The following is a 20507-nucleotide window of genomic DNA, read 5'->3' as shown; positions in this document are numbered from 1 at the left end:
TGAGGGCAGCAGTGTGCTAGTGCAACTCCTGCTTTGCTGCTGGTGACCTCTGAAATTTTGCTAATAAGCCTTTGCTAATTAGGGATTGTTAAACTTCGGAAGTCAGGGGACAGCCTGGCTTTTTGGGACTGTGAGGCATTTTATATTCAAGTGGTACTTGTTGTGTTCTGTCACAAATATCAAAAACTGCATGTGAGCAATGTGTATATTATTCCTATCTAAGAATTCAATGCTACGGTTATAATTTGTAATAATAATAATCTTCTTGTTCTCTGAATGCTTAAATACATTTGAACTTAACCAACACGGATCTGGTTTCACTTCTATATTAATAAACATCCCAAGTAGTTTTTCAGAACATGGCACGCTTTCCTGCAGCAAAAGTTAACGTGGGTAAAACAGACATGCATAGGCTGTCTACAGTTTTAATTTTTAGGATATTGCTCAGCAAGTTATTTCTGAAAATACCATTTTGTTGTCTGGCTTGTCACAGTTCTCAATTTGGAGCTCATCACTTTAAAGTCTATTTTATATAATAGTAAGCATAAATGAATGCAGTAGGTTCACTTCTGACTGGTGAAACACTGTTGAATTACGTACTTTTCTAATAAAATCCAGACCAATTTTGAAAAGTTAAATAGTTGAAACAGACTTCCCTTACTATCCAGCATGTGCCTTTTCATATCAAGAATCTTCCACGTGAAGCATTTTCTCATGTCCTCCTGCCTGATATTTTAAGTCCTAGAAACTTGGAATACTGGTTCTAAGTGAAAGCACACTGAAGTCTGTGGAATTAGGAAAAAATCGCGTGCTACAAAATAATGCCTTTGTCAGAAAGTGCATAAATCACACCAAAAGACAGCATTCATATAGGATGGTATGTCATGTTCTGTTTGACCAACACCAAGTACTCTTGATTTTTTTAAATTACTGTGATGAAATAAGCACCCTCTTTCTAGTAATGAAATATTATAAATTCTGTAACCCTTAAAGATGGACTGAGTCTTGGTATTGTGATTTAATCGCATCTTGCATTTTTCAGATGTGTTGGAAGAGACCTTCAGAGGCTTAGGCTATGATGTTCATTGTCACAAACACTTAAATATGACCACCATGAATGAAACATTGCTTCAAGTTGCAAGGTTACAGAAGCACAGGACTTGTGACAGCTTCATTTGCATATTGGTCAGCCGTGGAAATGCTCAGAGCATCTTCTGTACGGACCCCACCTCTACTGGATTCCCTTTGGAGCAAATAAAGAAATACTTTATGGCAGATTCATGTCCTGAACTCCGAGGAAAACCAAAGCTCTTCTTTATTCAGAGCTACATTGTGCCAGAAGATGAGCAAGAATGTACCAGTCTGGAAATTGATGGAAACGACAAGAAAATAATCTCTAATACAAAAATGCCCTTGAAAGACACTATTCCCCAAGTAGCAGATGTCTTTTGGAGTCAGTGCAAGGTGGATGTTTCTACACTAGAAAAATCTCCAAGACCATCCTCGTATTATCTGCGTTGTCTGGCTGAGCTGCTCCGCAATCCTCATAAAAGGTGAATAAAATCAGGAAAAATGAACTTTTTTTTCTAGGACAGCCTATAGTCTTAGATAAAGAGTTCTGCCTAATTTCATCCTTTCTGGTCCTGAGAAGTGCCTTCAGGCTATGTCATAAGTTAAAGGACAAGCATACATGGTCCTGGAACAATGTCACAGGAAGGCAGTCTAGACTGAGAGCAAAGCTTCAGATTCTAGAGGGTAAAATAAGTTTGTTATGGCACTGGGATTTGTAGAGTAAAGAGAGAAGAACCTGGGTGTAAAATGTATCAGTGCTGTAGAGCTTTAGGCAGGATTTGAAATCGATCTTCTCCAACTTACCAAGTGCATACCTGGCTTCCTGTCAAATTGAAGATTGTCTTCTCAGTTATTAAGAATGGCCTTGCTTGCAAAAAAAATGCCAGTGTCTGAGTTTACTCAGGGGAACAAAAGGCAGTTGGGAGGGAAGGGTTTTGTTCTTCATTTAGGTATAATTCACCCACTCTTTAGGAAGCCATGAATTTTTCCAATTTATGATGGTGAATGAAAACTGTCAAAGGCATTAGTCTGTCCAGAGAGATTATCAAAAGAGATCTGAGCAGAAGTCAAATATGCTTGGATATATAAATTTACCAACAAAGATTTTCATTGCCCAGTTGATCTACGAGAGCTAGCAAGCGTTATTCAGTGTCGCTGTGGGTTAATACTTAGTACTTTTCACAAGCCCAGAAATGTTGTACAGAAAGCACAGATTATCATTTCGTTAAAATCAGTATCACAACAGTGATTTGGGATGCACTGAATTTAACTACAGAATGCATATTCAGCTTTGGGTTCTAAAGGCATAACCTCTGCAATAAAGGCTGAAATTTTAAACTTTCTCCTCCCTGAGCCTATAGTTATCTTCCATCTTGTGGATTCTTAAATAGCATCTTGATTCTTTGTCTAATAAAAAGCTTTTACTTCTGTTGCTGCAGGAAACTCTCTATATTAGATATCCATACGGAACTGAACAGAAGAGTCTATGAGTGGAATAAGACAACTGACCCAAGTCAGCAATACTCACTTCTGCTCCAGCACACACTGAGGAAAACACTTTTTCTCTCTCCCAGTTAACTGCTATTGGAAAGGACGTGTCTAAAGTAACTAATGAGTAGTACTTCCTCTGGCTCAGTTTCAACCACACTTTTACTTCAGACATTATTACAGCACATGTGCCTATTGCTTCCAAACCCAGGTATTTAGAAGCATTTCATAGTGTTTAGGCACTGTAGATTTTAATATGAAAGACTGAAAGCCCGGATGGTAACAGCAGCTGTTGTATAGAACAACAACAGATCTTACAAGCAAGTGCAACAGGTAAACAGTGTGGAAAGAGCTCTAAACTGTACAGTTGTTGGATTTTCCAGGGTTTTTTTGTTGTGTTTGTTTTGTGTTTTTATTGTTTGGTTGTTTGTATTTTAACGTTCTTGATATCAGTGCACTGAACAAGGCTTTTCTTTTGTTGCTTAAAACAAAGACAAGCCGGCGCAAATCATTCATATTTAGCGTGCATACCACTGAAATTCACTGGGTACTTTCTCATCACTTAAAACATGTCAGGAGAAGATGCTTACTTAGCATAACTCCATAGAATTAAGCAAAACAGAAGAGAGGGGTGATCTTTTTAAATAATTTTGATTCCATCTGCTTTGTGTATTAGAAGATTTGGGCCCCTCAATGCAAGAAAGACATCGAGGCCCTGAAATGTGTTCAAAGGAGGGCAACGAGGCTGGTGAGGGGTCTGGAGCACAGGCCATATGAGGAAAGGCAAAAGGAGCTGGGAATGTTCAGCCTCGAGAGGAGAGGAGGCTCAGGGGAGATCTTATTGCCCTCTATAACTTCCTTAAGGGAGGTTGTAGTGAGCTGGGGGTCAACCTCTTCTCTCATGTCATTAGTGATAGGACCAGAGGGAATGGTTTCAAGCTACGGCAGGGGAGATTCAGGCTGGACATTAGGAAATATTACTTCTCAGAAAGGGTGGTCAGGCACTGGAATGGACTGCCCAGGGAGGTGGTGGAGTCACTGATCCTGGGGGTGTTCAAGGAACGACTGGATGTTGTGTTGAGGGACATGGTTTAGTGGGAGCTATTGGTAATAGGTGAACGGTTGGACTGGATGATCTTCTAGGGCTTTTCCAACCTTGGTGATTCTATAATTCTATTATTCTATGATTCTAAGATCTAATTCAACCAGAACCTTGTATTGTCAGTACTATCCATAGCACAGAAGGATTATATGCTAATCCAACAGTCTGATGTGTTTTGTGCAACATAAATCCACTTGTGGCAGGGTTTTGTAGTAGTTTGTGTAGCTGAGAAAAATAAATAGTGGGATTTTGGCAGGTGTTCCGCGGATGCTGAAAAGCAATTCACTGGGTAATTGGCAAATTATAAGTTTAACACATTTGAATCAAAACGTAGCAACTGCTGCTACTTAAGACCAAATGAAATTATTCCCACACACACCTCTTTTAATTATGGAAAAGGTTTATCAGTTTATTAACTGATTTTGTTTTGTTTTGTTTTTGTTTTTTTAAGTTGGTTTACTCTGTCAAAAAAAGGCAGTGGTAAAAGTGTAGCTTTTTTTTTTCCCCTTCAGTAGAACATATGCCTAACACAAAAAGTTCAGCTGACCTGTGTGTTATGCAACAGTATAACCTGGATTACTTATACTGGAATTTATTGATGAGTTTGTAGCATTCTCTCCCCCCCTCATATAGCCTGCTTGCAAACTTTTAATACTACTACAGTTTCCTATAGTAGGAAAAAATGCCTTTTTATTTCTTAATATTATGTTGTCCTTCTAGATGTTGGATTGACATCGTTTTTGATAACCCCATGTTTTGTTTTTTTCTTTTAAAATAATCTTTTTATATATTAATTCAGATAAATAGCAAATGATTTTTCAAGTAGCTTCTATAATTGGAAGCAAAGTCACATTTATCTGGCATCGTAGCTGTCTAACTATTAAGCTCACAGAAGTCCTTCCTTGTTACATGGTACAGGTCCAGTTTCTTCCTGGCTTGAGAGGTTCCTAAACTGCTGATTGAGGAGAAATCCACTGAATAGGTTTTACCTTACAGTCTTTCTTTAGCCATCTATATAAAATGTTAAGATCACAATCTGTATTTATTTATATTAATATACAATTTTGTATAATATATATAAAGAACATTTTATGCCATTACTTTGAAGTCTTTAGTTGCTGTCTTTTTAATTTTGTAGATCTGTTTTTGTATTCTTTTTTATTATTGATTGCAGACAATGAAATACACGATACATTAAATAGAAAGAGGGCAACAAAGCTGGTGAGGGGTTACATGTTGAGGCCATATGAGGAGAGGCAGAAGGAGCTGGGAATGTTCAGCCTGGAGAAGAGAGGAGGCTCAAGGGAGACCTTATTGCTCTCTATAGCTTCCTGAAGGGAGGTTGTAGTGAGCTGGGAGTTGGCCTCTTCTCTCGTGTAATCAGTGATAGAACTAGAGGGAAAGGTTTCAAGCTACAGCACGGGAGATTCAAGCTGGACGTTAGGAAATATTACTTCTCAGAAAGGGTGGTCAGGCACTGGAATGGACTGCCCAGGGAGGTGGTGGAGTCACTGACCCTGGGGGTATTCAAGGAACGACTGGAAGTTGTGTTGAGGGACATGGTTTAGTGGGAGCTATTGGTAATAGGTGAATGGTTGGACTGGATGATCTTTTAGGTCTTTTCCAACCTTGCTGATTCTATGATTGTAGTGAAGAATGTTTGCACAAATTAGAAAAATATGTTGCTCTATTACAGACCTGTGTATAACATTATCTTTCCACTTAATAAGGTAGTTTCCCTTTAAAGATAAGTATATGAAAACATTTTAATGGCTTTGAATTGAAAAACAATCCTCCTAACTGTACCTTAAATTAGGGGTACATGTATTGTCAGTGTTATCGTAATTTTATGTAGGCCTGGGTATAAGAAGAAAAATGATAGTGAAAGCTTGTTCACTGTAAGCATTAATGTAGAAAATACTAAATCTGATTTCATTGTCATAGGTCTGGAAATAAATGTAGTTTTGAGAGGGAATTCTTCCTTTCAGTTTCTACTTTAAAATAAAGGGCTCGTTAAACCAGCTCTTTTCATACACTAATTCTATATTGCTTCTGTCTTTAATGATAGTTTATGTCTTTAAAAATATGTTCTGATGTATTTCATGCACAAAAGTAGAAAACGTTAGGGCTTTGCATCAACAGAAGGGTCTATATTGTATGTGACAGTTAATAAAAATAGCCTTCACTTTTAACTCTGAATATTTCATAACTGACTAACTTATAATAAAATACAGCACAAGTGTTATTTTGAAATTCTGCCTTGTTGATGTTCCTTTCATAGAGTGAGAGAAGGATTATAAAGTGACAAATTTGGAGTCTTACTAGTTCCTACTGTGACTGGTGCAAATGGTGTGGCAAAAAAATATAGACTCTTCTGTGGCTGTGTAAATTGTGTTTGATTCATAATTGTCATATGTAAGTATGCAATATTAATAAGTGTTACTTCCTTCACAAATTAACTTTATTATTCTCCCATTTTCCTTACTAGCTTTTTCAAGTGATGAGTACTTCTGCTGCCATATAGACACCAAATGTAGGGAAAATGGAACCAAGAGGAGACAGAGAGATGAGGGAAAGAAATACTGAAAATTCAAGCAGAAACGAAAAGGGGAGTGGTAGGGATAACCAAGAGAAGAACACGTAAGGAAAAGAAGATACGGAGGAGATGTACAACATCAATATTGGAAAGAGAAATGAGAAAAGGCAGAGAGGAAGTAAGAATAACAGTGACTATTATTACAAAATCTGAAAACATTTATTTATTTATTTATTTATTTATGGATTGATGCTAAGTCCAACTATTTAGTAAAATATTGGCAATAGGATATATTCTGTTTCCGGGGAGTTTGTGGCATGTATTTGTGTTGAAGGTTGAGGTGTATTCTCTGCTGTAGTGTAGTCTCTATCCCCTTTCTTAGGAAACAAAGGAAGAAGCACTGTTTTGTAAACAGTGGAGATGTCTGTAAATAACCCTTGTAATAAAGAAATGAGTTTCTTTGTGTTTGGCTGCTTAGATCGGAATTGATCACAGTCCTCTAATGACCAAGGTGTTTTGGGGACAATGTCCTGTATTGTGTAGCATTCTTGGGCATCAGATACTGGATTTCTACCCTGAAGTCTTGACCCTCGGCAGATTCTTAACCCACACTAGCTCTCATTCTGCAGTCATTCATCTAAGCAGTATTTTTTGCCTTCACTTCTCCCTCAAGAGTCAAGAGTGAGTAATAGATTTCCTGGACTAATGTGCAAGAATTTTATAGTGGCATTAGTTGTCTGTAACCTCTCCAGTAGATTTTTGTGCCCCTCCATCTATGTGGTAGGGACTTTTTGTTCTTGCTTTGTTGTCCATTTAAAATTTGAGTCTAGAAACTGGATGCTGGGCTTAGGGGGCATCAAGACCTACATGCATTTCAGATGGTCTAGCTGAATTCCATTCAGCAGACAAAAGAAAAGAGGGAAAACAATCCTGGATCCATCATAACTGTGTTAGCATAGGAACATAGAAAGTGGCAGGTGCTGGTGGAATTTAACAGGTTGCCAAAACATCTTGTTTTCTGAACCTGCTGTTGAACAAAGATAAGCAAGTTCCACCTCCTCTGCTCCTGCACTGCTCCTTCTCAGAGCAAGATTGTTGGACTCATGGCATAGTTTCAGTTCTGGTTTCTGAGAGTTGGAAAACAAATGTAGTTTACTTCTATATGTGTTGTACATGTGGAATGGGGAAAAGAATTGTCAAATATGGATGATGCTTTCCCATTGGATCAGAAGATGTAAACCTGACGCAGGAGATTTCTGTGGTGTTTTGCTCCAGTCTTGAGTAGCATGATTTTTCTGAGCTTTAAATCAAGTTTACTTTATACCACTACATATTTGTGTCCTTAATTACAGTCAGTGCCAGCTCACGAGTCAGAAAAAGTTGTACTGAAGAACTTCACAGTGCTCACAGTTGAGGATATACAACCCTGTCTGATACCCCTTCAACTCTGCATGAGAAGTAACTGTGACTCCCATTATGTATATTTGAGTCAGAATCTTCATATGATGCTTCCTGAGAATTTTTTTGTGATATGCTCAGCTTTAAATTTCTGACACGCAGCATGACATTGCTGAGAGGATGCTGGCTGTGTGGGGATGACGTGCAGTCTGTCTGCTGTGTATGTGATTATGTTCCATTTAAGCTGTACCTTCTGTGCTGAATTATTTGGCAGCTTGTCTCTGTAGCTATTACTGAAGAATGTTTTCTCAGTTTCTGTGTTCATCAAAAACAAGTTGAAACTATCTCTGGATATTTTCAGGATTGTGCCTCTTTCTGTGTTGAAGAGTGAAAAAGGACCCCATAATAGATGAAAAGGGAACACTTTGCTACAGAAAAGGAAAGGGGGCCTCCCTAAGGCAAAGGGTAATTACAGTTAGTTTATGTTAAAGGGGGGCAGAGAGAGGGGGAATTGCAGACACTAAGTCTGAGAAAACAAGGGGATGAAGGCCATGAAGATAAGGGTGGAACAGCCGAAGAACAGTGTGGTGATTAGATGTCCACAGAGCAAGCTGGAACCAGCGTGGGGGGTGCCCCTGCCGCAGGGTCGAAAGTTACAGCGAGGAAGATGATGAGCCTTCATCCCACGACCACCCCCACAACTCACTACGCACACACAAGGGGGGAGGGACTGCATGCTAATGAAGTCTCAGGAATGTAATGAATATGTATCCAAATTCCTGCAAACTATTGATTATGCATTAATTCAGCCTATAGCGGTTGCACGCTTTCTCCTATCGCTGTGCGAATGAGATGGAGCAATCCCCCTTGCATCAGGGTGTATGCGCATCACTCATTAAACATACCTGCTTTATAACTACTTTGTGGTTATGGAGTTTGATTCTGCAAGTCAGTGTGCTTTATTTTTTATTTGTGTCACCCTGAGAGTGTATTTTCAGGTTTTAATTTATATAAAGAATGTAAACATAAATGTAATTTCAGTTATTGCCGTCAGTAAAATGCATGAGATTTTTCGGTCTCCCTTCAGCCCAGAGCACTTCCTGGAATTCTCGGCCTCTTTTAGACCTTTAGTGCTTGCTAAAGGTGTCTGTGGAGTTACCACGGTTCTGTAAAAACGAACTGAGAGCAAGACGGCCAGAGAACCTGTTTGTTTCACAGGAAATTCCCCTCCTGGCCGCGTGCTGGGCAGCAGTACGTGCACAAAGGGCTGATCCCGGGGGTGTGCAGTGGCACCACGTTACGTATGAGGGCTGCGTTGGGCAGGACACGCTTCCCATCCTCCCAGCAGCGAAGGGCCGGGGGGCGGCAGCGCGTAGAAGTTGCATTGAAGGCGTCTCCTATTGAAACACTGATCTCAAGTTGAGTGTGCTGAAAACCTCGGCCTCTGCTCCTTTTTTTTTTTTTTTTTTAAATGTAAACTGTTTTAAAAGGGTTTTTATACCGAAAGTGAAAGTAGTTGAAGAGTTACTTCCCGCTTCTTATACTCCGCCTTGGAATCGTCGCCGTATTTTTTTTCCCTGACTATTTAGCACATTTCCTGGGCTGGGGCCAGGGCGGGGAGTTCCAAAAGTCCCGAGGCCGACTGCGACGCGGCTCCGCACCCTGCGGGGAGGAGAGAGGGCGGCTGAACCCTCCGGGGCAGAGTCGCACGCTGGCAGCTCGCCGCGCGTCCCCAGCGGCTTCAACCTGTTGGCTTTGTCCCGCTTTCCAGCCCCGTCCCTGGGCATTTCCGCCCCTCCCGCAGAGCTGCGGCGCTGTGACTCAGCACGTGGGGCACGGAGCGGGCAGCGCAGCGCAGCGCACCGGGCGCACGGCGGCCCCGGGAGCGGGGACGGGCGCGAATTTCTTCCGGAGGTAAGAAAGGAGAAACTGGAACGGAGGGGAGCGAAAGAACACGCCTTCCTCCCGCTGTTGCGCAGCTGCCCCCGGCGGCCGGTTGCTGCCCTTGTTTGCGGGGCCGCGGGCTGAGCTTTGCCATTCTTCTGCGGTGCGTGGTTTTGCGTTCTTTTACAGTCTTTAAGTCAGGCAGTGTTACGTTCTCTAAAACGTAAGAGGAAAAAAACCACAGTAATTTGATAATCTTCATTGCCTATTCGATGTGCTTTTCCTTCTGGATCCTTCTGGATATTCCCTCTGGATATTTTGCAACACGTAGATCCACCACCTTTCTGCTTGTGTCGGTTTTGTGCTCGTTAGTGCCCCGCTGGCCTGGCTGCAAATGGTGCGGTGAACCGTGACAAATCTGAGGGGCGAGGAGGTCCTGGCCCTTGAGTGTTGCTTATAAAATGCATAAGTGGTAGAGGGTTCCAAAAACACCATAGCTGTAAACCAAGTGGGGGGATTCCAGCAATGGAGTGGTGGTGTCTCCTCTTCCAGTCTTGCTAGGGGGGAGGTCCAGGCCTTGTGATCAATGGGCAACTGGTAAATTCAGCACAGGTTTAGTGTCTGTGAGGATATTCTCAACTCAAGCAGAAAGTGTTTGGAGTGAAGGGCGTTCCAGAGTGGCAGCAGCACATACTTGAAAACTGTTGTAAAGGTAGATGAAGGAATTTGTTCTGGGTCTTGCTTCAGTTTGACTTGTTGATGAAATAATTATGTACGCTTGGGCTGTGCACAACTTGATCCTCTTCCCCTAAAGCTATGATTTATTATCAGATTTCCTTCAAATCATTGGCTCCAAATTACGAGTAGTCACTATTCAGTTTGAACCTAGTTAATATGGGCTTGCTGACATAGGAAGGAATCAATTTAACCTAAGTTACTCTGCTAAATTTACTTATTAGAGCATCAGAACAAGGTTTAGAAGTAGCCTGGCTAAATTGATTTGAAGTCTGATTTCCTGTGAAGTGATACAGTTTTGGTGTATGTGTCAGATCACTGGCTGAAATCCAGACCTATTTGATAGTAATTGATTTCTTAAGAGAAGAAAGTTTCACAACACTGAGGAGGAGTGTGCAGGACTCCTGGAACCTGTCAGCTTTCTTACTTGAAATGTAGATGATACTTGTATCCTAGCTGGGTGCCAGGACTTGGAATTACATATCTATCTGTGAACACAAAGTAGCAAAAATCTCTGTGCTCCCAAGATGCTATGATATCCTTTGTGACCTGCTGTCCACCCAGGTGCTTCAACAAATCTGAATTTGGAAGCTTTTCTTTGCTAGCTCTGCTTCCCTGACTTGCTTTTTCTATGTGTTCTCTTATGTAGAAAGCTTGGCTCATCCCAGCTGCTCTGAACAAAAGACTAGGAGCCTACCTTCCTGTTTGGGCAGAAGAAAGGCACTGAAGCTCTTTCTTAAGTAAGCTTCCCTAAGAGACATTACACAGGCAAATAATAACTTCATAAGCTGCATAAAAGAAGTTAGTGCATAAAAGGATGATTGCTCTCTGCTGGAAACTTCGGTAGGATTAAGTTGCTTGTGCAGAGGCTTTCCTGCACTAAATGCAAGTTTAGTAGAAGATCAAGGAATACACGGTTTCACTACATTCTCCTCTCTTTGAGTTGCAGTAAGTAAGCAGGCATTCTTTCCACCCACCAACAGTGTAAAGAAGTGCAGCTCTGAATGTTAAAGATGATAGAAAGAAATAAAAGAATTTAGATTATAAAGGAACTCTTGCGGTCATCTAGCACAGATTTCAGATCAGCACAGGGCTGACATCAAAGTTAGACAGAGCTGTATAGAGCACCTGCCAAATTTGATCTCTGTAGTTTTATGTCTGGAGAAGGACGTATGTTTCAGATTGATTTAAAAGGAAACTTCTCTTTTGCAGAGAATTCAGGACTTTCAAACCTCATTGGATGAAATCTTATGTATAATTATGAGGATTGCTGGAGATTTGATTGTTACCGACTTTTAATTTGACTTTCAGGCAGAGATCATCAGCGGCAGCAACATGGAAGACAGTGATGGGTGGCAGTTCCGTCAGCTGCTCCTGCTCATTGACGAAAAACTGGGGGCTGAAGATGTAGCAGCATTAAAATTTCTCTGTACTGACTTGATCACCTTCAGAAAACTAGAAAGCGTGCAGTCAGCAATGGACATTTTTCAGCTTCTTATAGACAAAGATTATCTAAATGAGGAAGACACTTTCCTGCTAGCTGAACTGTTATACAGAATTAAATATCACTCCTTGCTCAGTACACTTGGCTACACCAAGGAGAAAGTGCAAGAACGCCTACATGAGAAGGGAAAAGTGTCTCCATACAGGTAAGTATGTAATGAGATTCTATTCTTTCCACTACTGCCATCTATAACATTCTGGTTCCCTTTCCTTTAATTTCTCATATTGCTTTTAGTTTCTCCACCATCCCTTCTACTTTTGTCTCACTAAGTCTCTCTTACAGGCAGATGCTGTATGAACTGTCAGAGAACATTACCAATGAGATGCTGCAGGAAATTGTATTCCTCCTGAGAAACCATCTTCCAAAGCGACGTAGAACTACTGTATGTGGGGAGAAAAGCAAACATGCATATGGAGGGGAGGGAAGAAGGTTGGAGCAGGAGTGGAATTGGAGGAGAAGTGTTAGAAGTCTTTGGCAGAAAAGATGGTGTGTGACTAAGCTGGTCAGTGTTCAGAGGGTTAGAAAGAAGGAAGCTGCCTCTCCCCGTGATGTAAAATTGACTGTTTGGACTCTATTAATAAGAGGCAAAGCAGACAATAGTGGGATTATTTGAGACAGGCAGAGCTGAAACAAATGTTTTTAAGTTCTGAAGAACAATAAATATATTTTATCATTTTCTTCATCAGTCTGCTTTGGAGTTGCTGATTTTATTGGAAAAACAGGGTCTTTTAACTGAGAACAATGTGCAGACACTGGAGGAAGTCTTTACAAGTGTTTCACCTGATCTCCTGGCAACAGTAAACTGCTACAGAATGGCAAAAGGTGAGCAATTCAGAGCCAAAGAATGGACTTGCTAAAATGCAGCAAGCTTTACGAGGGTCTGGGCAACCCAACTTGAAAGATCCATGTGTGCTTTACTAGATTGGGATTGCTCAGTATCTTCACACACATGTTCAGCATAACTGTCCCTAACTTGCATTACATCACTATCCCCCATTGGGAATGTGCTCAAATGTTTGAGGCCAGGCAGAGCAGTCCAGCACGCACAGAACTGGCTGAGAAACTAAAAATTTATAGTTGTGCCACACTTTTCAGTTTCTATGTGGGTAGCACTGAGATGATTATGACTATCCTATAAAAGGCACTCCATGATTCATAAACGCATAAAGCTACAAAGCAGTTGCTTGCTAGTAAGCAGGCAAAGCAAGTTGTGTGTTTGTCTGATACGTGATAACTTTAATTATTAAATGTGTGATTGGTGTACTGCAGTGTGTGACACTGCTGCACTTAATGTCCCATGGAGTGACTATAAGCATACTGGGGGAAAGGCTCTACTTCCACTTATTTTAGCAATGGCAATCAAATTCTGGGAAGTGCAAAGCTATGTTCTGTATGGGTGAGAGGGCACTCAATACTTCCAAGAGATCCAGTCCCATATGCCTCCTTTGTGTGTTTCAAAGTCATTTTCTATTTCAGTACACTTTTCATTAAGTATAGATCTGCATTTGCTCTAACGTGCACGTTGATAAGAGATTTACCTAAAATGCATGTGATTTCTCTCACTCATTTTCCTTTTTTCCTCTTCTTAGTGTCTCTGCCTCAGCAGGAGAATACTCTGCCAATCAAGGAATCTTCACCATCTAACAATGCAGACATCAGAGTATTCAATTCCCCTCAGGTACACTGGAACACACGCTGCCTACAAGGGTTTTAGAGTCTGGGGTTTGTTTTTTCTTTGCCTTCACTTTGAAACCATACTTGGTTGGCTCTCTGTTGTTTCGCTAATCCTTTCCACTTGATTTAGTAAGGGGACAAGAATATTTGTTCTGCATATAAGAAATACAGCTGCATATAGCATCAGATAGTTTAGACTGAAGAACTACTATTGCTCATGTGCAATTGGAGAACAAGATAACATTAGGAGGAGAAATATGAGAGAGAGATGTAAGAAGGCCTTCTAGAGAATGAGGCATGAATTGCAGATTTTTAAGGTTTCGTCTGATCATTACTGAACTATTTATCTCCATAATGAAAGATCATTTGGAAATGGAAAAAAAAAAAAAAAATTTGCTCTTTCTCTTGATCCATATGAAAAAAAAAATGGTTGTTTGCAGCTCTGTGAGATTTGCAGTAAGTGAAAAAAGTCTTCTGTAGTTTCATTATGTTTCCTGCTCTTAGGAACTCAGTATTTTTGTTACCTGCTACTTAGAAAGCTTCGGTGTTTATAAGCCTGTCTTTCTGTAACCACTATGAAATATATATGTACGTAAAATAATTTTAACATGTGCTTTCCTCCACTCAAAAAATAGGAGACCTCAATCAGATTTGTCAGTCCCAGTATCCATGGTAAGACTTTCCAAAACTCAGTTTTGTTGGTTTTACATTTAATTTTATATACACTTATTTACTGTAAACAATTTCTAACATTTAGTTTAATGCTAAGCACTTAACTTGCTGTCTTACCTGGAAAGGTCTTCTGCTTTCTGCACAAGAAGATCTGAAGGATTTCTGCTCTTATGTAAATGTGTGAAAATTGGCAAATCCCGTGCACTTTGTTAGTCATTCACTAGAAACTAACTAATGTGGTTTTTTCAGTGCTCTGTTTAAATATGAGGAAGGAATAGATGATCACTGTGACTGTTCATTGAACTTAACTGTTAATTTGTTTGTGTGAGACTTTACCTCAAACTTATTTTGCTGTATAGGTCATTGTGTTGAGGAACCTGGGAGCTCATGGGAACTTACTGGAAGAGTGAACTCTATTCCTGGAAGCCAAGGTTTCTCTTCTCTTAGGGTTTCAGTGTTAAGCTATTTTTATTCTCTGCTGCCTGAAATTTAATGTGTTATTTAAAAGGACCACACCAGTTCTTGTAGCACTTTCTGCCATACCTTTGGGACCTCAATAGAGGAAATGAGAAGATGTGCTGGACTTCATGTCTCTCTATTCCAGTTCAGGAATGCCAGTTCTCTGGGATTTCTTCTCAGATATTTGCAGAACAGCTGTTAAAATAAGCAGAAAATAGAAGGTCTGAGGACAGAAATAAGCAAGCAAACAAAAACTGGTTTAGTTCCTGGCACCTATATACACTAGAGAGAGCATAATATATACGGTTAATGTTTGCACATCTTCCAGTGACTTTCTGGAAAAGTAAAGCTAGTAAGATTACCAGTTGAGGAAGTCACCAGGTGTTATACAGTGGGATGTTTTGAATGCATTAAGTAGCCTAAGACAGGTACGAGAAGGAGGGGAGAGCACGTTCAAAAGGAAACATAAATTAATTAGCAGTGAATCACAATTTGGATCAGATCTCTGAAAGGATTCTGTGGAAATAACAGTGGATGGTATGTATACAGCTATCTTTGTAACTCCACAACATACTGGCCTGTTAAAAAGTATCACAGCGCAACCTGCTGTTTTCCACTTGGAACTTTTTTGAATGCTGCTTGAAAATTTGATCTCAGAGCTATTATGAACCACTCAGGAACTAAAAGCGTTCTGTAATGGGAGCATCAGTAGTCAGACACAGATCCTTCTTATGGTGCACTTTATATCTAAATATTTCTAATTGAAAAATCAATTTGGCTATTGCAGTTAGAGTCTATCATTGTGCCACAAATACCTTTGATCCCTAAAACCAATGCAAGCAGAAACCTTGCCTTTGACATGAAAATACATAAAATAACTGGAGACATGTTCAGACACGTCATGCCTTGTATGTGACAGTGCTATCTCATACAGAAAGAATTATTCCTTTAGATGTATCAACATTTTAAATATAAAATGGGCTGTACTGTAATTAAAATCATTTTTGCTACATACACCAGTACTGGATTAATACTCATAAATATTTATACTGCTTTTTCCTAGATAACATGGCACCTAATCTTACACAAGTCTTCTCTAAAATGAACCTGCAGCTGTCAGGAGGATTCAGTGGAGCAGAAAATGAACCCAAGGTTTGAAATAATCTCTTAAATGATTATTTGTGAATCGTGTAGGTATATAAGGTCTCCATCCTTGCAGTGGCATGCAACAACACGTGAGATTTCTCTGTCTCATGAAACTGGTTGAGCAGTCTGATGAACCAGAATATTTTGGAGGGCATTCTAACCTTGGAGGTCAGAAACTTAACAATATTGAAAGACACGGTACAGGCAAAGCTGTCACATTACTTTGGTGCTATGCACACACCATTATCTCCCCGATACAGGGAAACCACCTTGCATAATCTTGAGCTGCAGATTTTGGAGATGGCATCAGAACGTGCACGTAGAAATAGAGAAGACAAATATATCTTCACAGTTCTATCTCTCTAGATGTGGCTTAGAAAAAGCTTCAGGGTGCCCTGAAATAAGATAGTGGGTAGCGTGCAAAGACTGCATAAGAAGGATAAGAGAAGACAAGTATGCTCAGTGATCATGGACATGTAATGCACCAGGGGTCTTGGTTCAGGGGAAAAGATGCCTTTTGTGAGGTATCTTTTTAGAAGTCGTATGTGTATTCTTTAAGCTTGCATAGCAGAGTAACTGATGAATTCTCCCCGCGTCTTTTTCCTTATGATAAGCACGGATATTGAGGAAGCATGTAACTGCATTTGTCTGTACCTGTTTAAGTTCTGTGCCATCAACTGATGTTCATAACAGTCTAGCAAACACCACTGTCTGCTACTCTTGAAGGACTTTTTGGAGTGGTGTCTTCATTTCCTTCTACTAAAATGCACAAAATTCAGGTGTTTTTCATTGTTCTTTCCAGTTAGCAGAGAGGAATTAGAATGGTGGAACTCTTAATTTTAATCTGTGGTTGAATTTGAAGAGATCATATTTGAAGTTCTGGTGACTTCTTTTATAAAACACTGTTTCTTAAAAGAGGGTGGTAATTTAAGTCTCTGCAAAACTGCTAGTGTGGCAGGTTTATCCACATGTGAGATCTCTTCTCATTGCATCCCTTTCCAGAACCACCTACTGTAGGCACTCAACAGTCCTCACAAAATCAAATCAGATGTCTAACATTGTCAAGTTTGAGGGTAAACCCTCTGCCACTTCAAGTTAAAATCTTTTCCTGATACTGCAAGACTGCTAACCCCAACACCAGTTTGGATTGCGTACAGGTCACCAACTCAGCTGTTAAATCCTTCCTCTGCACTTCGATACTTTAGTGATAGTGTGCTTCAGACTTCACCTGTGCCTCTTCACACAAGGTGGCATCATGAATTCCACATTGTCAGAAATTATCTGGAGTCTTAGACACCTCTAATGCTTTGGTTACCAATTTTTAAACTTGTTAAGGAAATATCACTCCCAGAGATCACACATCCATCACTTGTGTTGAGTAAGGTCCCTGAGGCTGTAAGCTGTTTTTCTTGTCCTTTTTACAGGTGTCAAGTTACAAAATGGATGGACCACAGAGAGGAATTTGTCTTGTTATTAATAATGTTAAATTTGATGGTGATCTTCCAGAGAGGAAGGGTTCTTATAAAGATGCCTGTAAGTTCTTGAAGTAAGATTTTTGAAAGGTTAATCTGTCTATTTCCCCATGCAAGTTGATTGTCTGGTATTGTTCTGTGTCTTATTGTATGCATTTTAGTACATCTTTTTAAACAGTAAAATTTTTGATAAGTGTTATATCACTTGTGTATCCTTGCAGGAAGCACTAAAGACTGAGAAACCACTGCATTTTTTCATAAAGTTAGATTGTTCTTTAAACATTTTGAGAATTCCTTTTTACTTAGTTTTAATTCTTTATTATAGATATAAATTATCTTTTATATAATACAATGTGTAACTCATCAAGCAAACAGCTCCATGAGCTTCATGAGCTCCTCAAGGAAACAGCTCCCTTTATTCTGTTTGTCTCTTATTGATAAAACTCTACAATAATCAAAACTGCAGTTGGAAAAGAACATTCTAAGAAGGTTTCAGAAGAGATCACCTTAATTTACAGATTTAATTCAGAACTCAGTTTGTGATTGTACACTGTACATTGTCATTATATTTTCTGAAACTTGTCTAGAAGTCACTGTATTTGAGCTGATTTAATTTTTATTAACTTTCAGTTGATAATATTTTAAGGATGAATTTGCAGAAGAATCAGTATGTGAGGTTTTTTTTACAGTTAAAATTAGCTTGCACCATGACCATAAAATGGTTTACTTTTTAATCTTTAATTATAGGGGAATTGGATAGAGTATTCACATGGCTTGGTCTGGAAGTGAGGACTTATACAGATCAGACATCCGATCAGATTAAAGAACTGATGCAAACATGGCAGCGTTCAGAAGACCACAAGGGTAGGGACTGCTTTGTTTGTTGCATTCTATCTCACGGAGAGTCAGGAGCAGTATATGGGAAAGATGGGAAGCTCGTATCAATCCGCACGATCATGGCCCACTTCACTGCCAAACAATGTCCACAGTTGACTGAAAAACCCAAACTATTCTTTGTCCAAGCATGCCAAGGTAAAGACATACAGCGTCCTGTCTATGTTGAAGCTGATGCACGAGTTCCTGACTTCTCTTCTATACAACAGAGCATTTCTCCTTCTGAAAGTATTCCCGAAGAGGCTGATTTTCTCCTAGGCATGGCCACAATTGATGGATATGTCTCTTTCCGGCATGTTCAAGAGGGTACTTGGTATATTCAGGCCTTGTGCAGCAAGCTACAGTTGTTGGTACCAAGGTAAATAATTATTTACTTAGTTCTTCTAGGAAAAAATGAGAGGAACTTCCCCTTTTATTTTTATCTAAAGGCAAATTCAAGTAGTAACACTAGTCCATGTTCTGAAATAGGCAAAATCAGTTAAACTGCTGGTTTGATAAATCATCTCTGATAAATTACATTAATGTAATTTACATTACATTATTACTAAGTAATAGCTTAGTGTTAATGAAGTCAATGTGAAGTTTATTGGGGAACTAACCCTCACAAAACAAAAAAAAAAAACACCTCAAAACCTCTGAATTTCCTATCTGTATCATATTAGATGGAGCCATCCATTTCTTAAGAGGAGTTAGATGTTAAAGAGTTAAATAGATAGTTAAAATATTTTGCTCCATTCTTTTTCATTACTCAGTGTCAAGTCATAGAATGGCTTGGGTTGAAAGGGACCTCAAAATCATAAAGTTCCAACCCTCTGCCAACAAGTAGATCAAGCACTAAAAGTCAGAGAGAAAAGCTTTTTCATTTCTAATATGTCTCAATGAGATCAAAAGAAAGGAAATTTGGAAAAGAAAAAAAAAAGTGTACTTTGTTTTAGTGGGTTTTTTTGCTTTTAAATGTTTATACTGTAGCTTCTAGATTATCTGGGAGGTGTTACATGGAGAGATTGTGCTATATGCTCAGTATTAAATCACTTCTTATTTTTGCTTTCTTTCTGTCTGCAGGGGTGAAGATATTTTGTCCATCCTTACAGAAGTTAATGAAGATGTTAGCAGGCGAGTTGACCGTTATGGGACAAGGAAGCAGATGCCCCAGCCAGCATATACTTTAAGAAGAAAACTGATATTCCCAATACCTAGAGGCCCTCCTCCTTCACGGCAATATTGAAATTTTTTTAATACAGCCTTTTGTCAGTATGTCTCTTTTAATGCAATTCACAGCACCTGTTTAAAGCAGTTACTGAGACTCCTGAGGTCTCCTGAGTGCCAAGGCAAAGCCCCTTTTTTTTTGTTTTTTTCTTGCCAGAGAAACTTTGAAGCTGATCTGGAAGAGATGCAGTTAACGCAATCCATGTGCCAGCTATTTATATCATCTATATATTCAGAGTTTTCAAGGTTGGGAGAAGCAAGTTCCTATGATGTTAAACATTTTTGCACTGGCACAGACTGCAGATGTAAAAGCATATTTCAGTAAGCATAAGGATTGCATGTGAAGCCTTCTATATGTTCCTTCTTATCTAAATTAGAATTTTAACAGTCTGGTTTAGGCTCATCAAATTTTATTTTGCATACTAATAATGTTTAAACCTACCTCTGAAACCATAAGCTGTGTTCACAGAGAAAGGCAAGGGCAAAGTTAGGAATAAAGAAGAGTAAGTTTAAGTAGTAGGTGGAGAAGGATTTCTTTCATTTCTAATTTAAATTACTTACAACTATTTGTATAACTGGAATAATACAAGTGTATAGTTATAAACACAGAGTAAATGGTTAGCCAAAGATTATCTAAGAAAAGACTCACCAGTGCTGAGGCTTTCAGTCAAGACGGATGCTTGCCAATACTGAGGCTCACCACAAAAACTCCACAAAGCAGCAATCTCCAGAAAGAGATGCTACATTTAGTCAGCCCTTAAATGGGATCTAGGAGAGGTGGTGTCAAGCTCCAACCCTTCCAGGAGCACAGCTGAATTACCTTCACCTGTGCTCCTGCAGCTGACTCGTTGCTTGCCTCAGATGGTTAATCAGAGGTTCAGTTTCCCTTACACTACAGAAATCACTGACATGTTCCTCAGTACACACTGATACCCTCTAATAGCTAAATGAACCTCACCTACAAGGAGATGTTTCCAAAATCAAATGTAGAAAAAATGCTACAGTGTTCCCTCTGTGAAACTTTGTTAACCCTCATTTCCACATGACTTGTAAGAAAAGATAGGGTGGAACAGTTGAGCACTACAAAATGATGATTTTCAGCATTGTATGTGCATGCATTGATCAGAATGACTAACTTGAAACATTACATTTTCTGATTTCTTAAAGCAAATGCATTCATATTGGACACAAGCCTCTTTATTAAGCTTCTAACAAAGCATGTTTTAGAGTTAACCAAAATAATGTAATGTTACTTTGTTAGAGAAA

General features: G+C 39.4%; 2 protein-coding genes across 12 annotated transcripts in view; both read left to right on the top strand.

The window, feature by feature from the left end:
• CFLAR (CASP8 and FADD like apoptosis regulator) overlaps positions 1–8514 on the top strand; it is a 21980-nt gene extending 13466 nt beyond the window's left edge. For 3 of the 6 annotated variants that reach the window (XR_014948079.1, XR_014948080.1, XR_014948081.1), the window contains exons 9-11: positions 1043–1553; positions 2511–2892; positions 6150–8514. Coding sequence is in view for 3 of the 6 variants with exons in the window: in XM_015868143.3 (XP_015723629.2) it covers positions 1043–1553; positions 2511–2649 (650 nt within the window). In the remaining 3 variants the exon portion in view is untranslated. Of the gene's footprint in view, positions 1–1042; positions 1554–2510 lie in introns of all 6 variants that reach the window. The other 3 variants (XM_015868143.3, XM_015868144.3, XM_015868145.3) reach the window with 1 other exon arrangement.
• On the top strand, positions 2755–20507 carry LOC107316521 (caspase-8). 6 transcript variants are annotated; one of them, XM_085552734.1, is made up of 12 exons: positions 9398–9509; positions 10864–10954; positions 11526–11863; positions 12001–12100; positions 12405–12540; positions 13308–13396; positions 14028–14064; positions 14424–14495; positions 15587–15675; positions 17094–17202; positions 17889–18393; positions 19098–20507. In XM_085552734.1, the coding sequence occupies exons 3-12, from the start codon at positions 11550–11552 to the stop codon at positions 19258–19260; spliced, it is 1614 nt and encodes a 537-aa protein (XP_085408860.1). In that variant the 5' UTR covers positions 9398–9509; positions 10864–10954; positions 11526–11549; the 3' UTR covers positions 19261–20507. The 6 variants fall into 6 exon arrangements, with proteins under 6 accessions (XP_015723626.2, XP_085408860.1, XP_015723624.2 ...); XM_015868140.2 differs by lacking the exons at positions 9398–9509; positions 10864–10954 and adding an exon at positions 2755–2892; XM_015868138.3 differs by lacking the exon at positions 10864–10954.

This window comes from Coturnix japonica, chromosome 7, assembly GCF_054131305.1.
Source record: "Coturnix japonica strain WE chromosome 7, WE-NBRP24, whole genome shotgun sequence".
In the NCBI taxonomy this organism is placed as follows: domain Eukaryota; kingdom Metazoa; phylum Chordata; class Aves; order Galliformes; family Phasianidae; genus Coturnix; species Coturnix japonica.
The sequence above is the reverse complement of the archived record's forward strand: the minus strand, read 5'-3'. Positions and strand labels throughout refer to the sequence as shown.

Coding starts and splice junctions, on each gene's coding strand:
- LOC107316521 (XM_015868140.2), top strand. CDS start 11,550: ATGGAAGACAGTGATGGGTGGCAGTTCCGTCAGCTGCTCCTGCTCATT. Junction 14,065..14,423: donor TGTCAGTCCCAGTATCCATG/GTAAGACTTTCC, acceptor TTTGCTGTATAG/GTCATTGTGTTGAGGAACCT. Junction 14,496..15,586: donor CTCTATTCCTGGAAGCCAAG/GTTTCTCTTCTC, acceptor GCTTTTTCCTAG/ATAACATGGCACCTAATCTT.